At 37.1% G+C, this 6,000-nt stretch overlaps 1 protein-coding gene across 1 annotated transcript; it reads right to left on the bottom strand.

The window, feature by feature from the left end:
- Positions 1-694: 694 nt before the first annotated feature.
- LOC143609240 (small ribosomal subunit protein uS9-like) lies at positions 695-1,307 on the bottom strand. Its single transcript, XM_077084047.1, has one exon. The coding sequence runs from the start codon at positions 1,225-1,227 to the stop codon at positions 790-792; it is 438 nt and encodes a 145-aa protein (XP_076940162.1). The 5' UTR covers positions 1,228-1,307; the 3' UTR covers positions 695-789.
- Positions 1,308-6,000: the final 4,693 nt, after the last annotated feature.

Raw genomic sequence — 6,000 nt, 5'->3', positions numbered from 1 at the left:
TAGTACACGTCAGCTTACTTTCCACGTCATCCAATTGTTTAACAAGTGTTGTCTACATCAACATGGTAAGACATGTAGAAACCTCTATCTAAAATAGCGGACTCCAGATGTCACACAACGTTAGCATAGACGATACATGCTAAAAATTTAATAACGTCATACAAACACGTGAAAAACAAAAAAAGCTGACGCGTGCCTGTAATATGCTATCTGAGATAGCAAATTCCCCAAATCCACTTACTCTAGTCAACCACCTAAACCCCCTTTTTTTAAAAAAATCACCTAACGCACCTAAAAATTCCAGCTTATACAAATACACAAACTTTAGTTTTAACTGTTATAAGTATGGTTAAAAACAGATATCCTTATATACCACTACTAAAACAACCTAACTATGCCTTTTTATATTATAAACCTCTAGTGTTCTAACAGACAAAAAAAGATAAACAAAAACTAATCATGGACAATGCAAGTATCATCTAAAGCACAAAATAAACTATAGTGTGTTCTAACATACTAGAAAGATAAATAAAACCTAAACACGCACAAAAAAGCCTAACACACTATTGTAAGCTTAAATTAAGTCAACCACAGAACAAATAACAAAAAGCTCTAACCAATTGCAACATTATTAATCATATCAAACTTTAAACTAACAGATTCCAAATGTAAACAAAACAAGCATCCATAGTCTAACAAAATTAAACAGCATAAAGTCTCAAATTACTCAACGCAACAAAACATAATAATAAAAGATGATCCAACAAAAACAAAACAATTACTCTTTGTTTAACGGTACGACTTCTGGAACCTAGCACGAGCACCACGTCCTCCAAACTTCTTCGGCTCACAACGTCTGGGATCAGCCACAAGCAGAGTCCTATCATACCTGACCAAAATATCCTTTATCTCCTTCTTCTGTTCTTCATCAACAAACTTCTGGTAGTACGCCACAAGCGCCTTGGAGATACTCTGACGGATAGCATAGATCTGGGAGGTGTGACCTCCGCCTTTGACTCGGATCCTCATGTCGACTCCGGCGAACTTGTGGCGGCCGAGAAGGAGGATCGGTTCGAAGGCCTTGTAACGGAGGATCTCGGGCTGGACGAGCTCGATTGGGACGCCGTTGATCTTGATGAGGCCACGCCCGGCCTTGCAGTGAGTCACGGCTACAGCTGTCTTCTTACGGCCGAAGCATTGGACGGAGTTGGGTGGAGCTGCCGCCATGTTGTTGAAACCCTAGCTTTTGGAGTGGTTGCTGAAATGAGAATGAGAGGGTGTACCGGCGTTAGGGTTTGGGCTAATATGATACTTTTTAAGCTGAGGGTTGATATGAAGTTTTGAGTTAATGGGCTTTAGTTAAACTATAAACCCAAAACCCACTACATGAGGAGCATAATGTTAAGCCCATAAATAAAAAGCTTTGTACCAGAAGTTTACCCTGTATACACAAGATGTTAGTTTGAAAATTAATATTATACTAGTGTTTTTCCTGGCGCGTTGCGTTGGGAAAGTCAGTAAAACCCAAACGTTGTTGGTACCAAGCGTTGACGATAAGTCGAATCGCATTCGGTCAGTTTTAGTTACTTGCGCTATTATACCGGAACTAAGACAAAAAATAAAACAAAGAAATTATAACAATTGGAGTAGACCAATGGTGCAGCGTCGGTCGGTAAAACTCGATCATAGGTAAATACCTCGACCGTTATCGATCCCGGGCGTTGATGCGATGAGTCTACAAGAGTTCAGCCAGTTTTCGTCATGTTCGTTACGGTACCGGAACTAAAAAAAGGAAATCAGCATTCGGTCGTTTTCGTTATGGTACTGGAAGGAAAACAAAACGCGCGAATTCGTTCAATATCCACCACGTTTCGTAACTAAAACCAAATAATAAAAAAATAACAAAAACAAAATTGGCATTCGGTCGGTTCAAATTACGTTTATTACGAACCGAACTAAAACAAAAAAAAAAACAAAAAGAATACCACCAATATGGTGCCGCAAAGTGGCCCAATGGGGGCTTTGTGGCACCAAACTTTGAAATTATTATATATAATAATACATTAACATGTTTGTCATGGGTCATTTTAACTCTAACGTGATCCTGACCATTACCCTGGCAGCTATGATTGCTAGCTCGAGACATGATCCCGAACTAATTAACTATGTTTCTTATTTATGTTGTGCTTGTTAGTTACGCAAGACTCAAACGGTCTGCAACGGCTAAATGAATTATTCCAATTAAAAGCTCGATGAAGCAACTGAAATATATATGGGATGAAGATTGAGTCGTTCTTTATTCATGACGGCTAGGGTTCCAGGATTTATAACACTTTTTGTTTTTTTCTTTTCCTATATAAATGGGGCTATTGAGAACGTTATATGACACACATTATGCACTCACATTACTCACATTTGTTAACTAGCTTTCTTTTTCAACTAGTTCCCGAGTTGTAAACACCATTTTCATTAATATATCGAGGCATTTGATAATTTTCCCCTCCCGATGTTGTTTTCCGAGGATCCTCACTAGGAGCTAAGGTTTTTTCCTCGTTATATCGTTGTGTCAATCTTTACTTTTACTACATTTGCTAACTACATTACTAATCATTTACCTCACTACTGAAAAGCATACTACTTCACTTCACTAATTTGCTCAATTATTGCTTCGATAATTTTTTACCAAAACAATGTTTAGTTAGCTTTTTAATAAATAAATGAATATATAACAAAAACATATTTGTTCTTGACTTTTGAAGTTGGGCCTCACAAGAAGCAACATATTTGTTTTCATGTATAAAGGTAAAATTTTGTCTACACCTCATTCTCTTATATCTACTACAGAGTACAAACTACTAGTAAGCTTTTTTCTATGAAATTTATTGGGTACAATAGTGATTGTTTATTTTATTTTTTCTCTACGATATTTTTCTTTTCAATTTGTTTTCTCTTATTTAAACAAAATGATAATGTACAAAACATGTTGACTCTATATACTGTATACACATATATGCATCAAGACGAAAGTATTAAATTTACATAATACATTTACAAACCAATAATGTTATATCGAAAACACATTAAACAAAATACATTTTTTTTTTGAAATGACTAGGTATCTAATAACATTTATATCCAAACTGTTATAAAATGTTATACAAGACTGTTGAAAAACATTTTTCTTAAAAACTAAAGGTAAAGTAATTAAACAAAACTCGAATTATATATAGAATTAATTAATTGTTTGAAAAAAAAAAGAGAAATTATATCAATAACCAATAAGGTGATGAAATGTGTTAAAATAGTTAAAAATAAAAAAGAAAGAAAGTTGGTGACCGTGGTTTGGCATGCGGAGCAACACTTTTGTTTTTTTTTTCTTTTCTTTACAATTAACACGTTGGGCCTTTGGGTCTACAACTCACCAAAGTGTTTGTTAAAACTTTTGTTTTGTGCTTACAAGCTACAAGTGTTGGTTAAAAAGGTAACATAAAAATAATAATCGGTTTGGCATTTGTAGCATATAGGTTATCCCCTCACACATTTATGCTACAATAAATCTTCATATCATCTGCTAAAAGCAATTTAGTTAGCATCATATATGTTCATAACACTAACTAGTCAATGGAGATAAACCGGTTATCTGATTGTAACATATTTTGAGTTTGATATAGCTGCAACTAGTTTTGCATAAGTTTGGAATTGTTTACTAAACTGCTAATTTGATTGTGAAACAAATCATTTTAAACACGAAGTATGTTATTTATTCAAAACCAAACGAATATAACTTTAACTAGTTATCAACTGTAACACAAACGAAACAATTCACTCGCAAAATCATATGCAATTAATTATCAATCGTAATGCCTGTAGTTTCATCGAATCGACAAAACGTATTAGATCAAATACCAAGCATCGTGCAATATCAAATGGCTTGTTTTCGCCCAAAATTAAAAAAAAAATAAACCTATTTCAAAAATGTTAATGAATGGCATATTGATTATTGACCTCCATGGCTATAGGCATCTTCTTGCTCTTGAAGCCAATGCACTTCTAATTTCAAAACCCTTTTGCTGAATTAAATAATCGTTTTTAGCAGGATTGGCTTTGCTGTTCAAAAGGGGGTTGCGGCGCAGCTTGTTGCCCGTTTGCCTGCCACTTTATTGTAATCGTTTTATAGTAAATTATATAAAACTTCGATTATTTAACTAACATCAACATCAAAATCATATTCACCACGATAACTAGCTCGTAAATAATCATCGGACTTATCAGATAAACACGAGTAATCTTCCCTCGTTAGCAACGCGTTATGAAGAATCGAACACGCACCAATATAACCCACCATTGTCTTAACCTCCTCCTTAATCGGTTTACTCAAAACCCCCCATTTCTTCAAACTATCAACCGTTCTAAACCCCGAAAGCATCATCAACTCGTGCGCAGAATTAAACCTTTCCTCATCTGAATCCACCTTCACCGTACATCGATCAAAAGGAACCATTAGCCATGGAAGCAACGGGTACCCACGATCACCAATCAAGTATTGACGTACCGACACGCCATTTACATCCACAGGCTCCGAATTTAACAACCGACCCGATTCCACATCATTATACAGAGTCGACGACTTAAGAACAACCTCATTACTCTTTTTACCACTAAAACCCGTAACAATCCCGAGTATCCTCAACGACGAATCCGCTACAATCTGAGCAGCTACAGGCTCCAATTCATCCAATTCATCACCAGACGCTTGTTTCAAAACCATAAACCGTGTACAATGCATAACCCCACAGCAATTCGGCAACCCGGTTAGCATTTCAAACGACTCGCTAACCTGGCCGAGCTCGTTTTGGGTCGGAAACCCGACCCAAAACCGAAAATCGGTACAAAGCACGCGGCAAAACTGGTTAACACAGAATCGGGCTACGGGTTCGGAAACGTTGAACCAACGGGCGATATCGGGGTAATCCGAGGCCGTGGCGAGGCAAAAGATTCCGATACCGAGGCGGGTTTCGACAGGGAGTTTTAATGGAGAGTTGACCGGGTCGCGGCACTCGAGTAAGGGCTCGAGAAGAGATGATAGCCACTGGAAGGTTGAAGAGTTCATGTTGAAATATAAGTTAAAAGAATTGGGGGTTTTGGGTATACGGGTTTTGGAAGTGGATGGGTCGGGTTCGGGTGATGGGGAACGTTTGCGTTTGTGAACGGAGAGTGTGGCGGCGGTTTGTGAGATTGATAAGAGGTGGTGGAGGAGGGTGGTGTTGGTGGGAGATGGGTGGTGGTGTGGAGTGGGAGGAGGAGGAGGAGGTTGGATATGAGGGAGGAGAGTAGGGCCGTGAGGGCCCGTTTATCCATTGGGTGTTTCGAGGGGATTTGGGAGTGATGATGATTGGTGGGTTGAATTGAATGGAATGGAATCTTGAACACGAGTGGGTGAGTGAGTGAGTGAGTGAGTTGGAAGACACGCTTGTCTTCACCTTATATGGTATTGGTCCATTGGTCTCTATTTGACGGGATTGGTTGAATCAATGGGATCCTGTTGATTCCAATCTTTTTTTAAATTTTTTACTAGGTTGGGTACCCAAATTATATACGGGTTGAACAACTTAAATTCTCTAAGTCATAACTTTTGATAAATAAATTTGAGTAATACATTAAATAAGTATGGAATTAAATTACAGCTACTATTCATAAACTTAAAAATAAATCATAAATCTCTAAATACTTCTTTCGATACAACATTAGACGATACACTAAAAATATGGTAACAACTATAGTTAAATAGTATTATGAGAACATAAATGGTACAATCGGAACTAGTAATCAAAAGAATAAAGCTTTCTATCAGTCGAAGAACGTGTGGTAAAAGATAATCAATAAGGTTTTCATTGGCAATATATGGATAGAAATAAAGAGACTATTGTTACAGGGGAAAAGAAGGCGGGTCGGGTTCAATTAAAGATCCACGTGTTTTTAACAATGAACCCGTTGAGTAAG

The sequence above is a fragment of the Bidens hawaiensis genome, unplaced genomic scaffold, assembly GCF_021521415.1.
Source record: "Bidens hawaiensis isolate Kalapana, Puna unplaced genomic scaffold, B.hawaiensis_p1.1 tig00419516_1, whole genome shotgun sequence".
Lineage (NCBI taxonomy): Eukaryota > Viridiplantae > Streptophyta > Magnoliopsida > Asterales > Asteraceae > Bidens > Bidens hawaiensis.
This window is presented reverse-complemented; position numbering and strand designations above follow the sequence as displayed.

Bases quoted from the DNA above. Each gene is read 5' to 3' on its own strand.
- LOC143609240 (XM_077084047.1), bottom strand. From the start codon at position 1,227: ATGGCGGCAGCTCCACCCAACTCCGTCCAATGCTTCGGCCGTAAGAAG.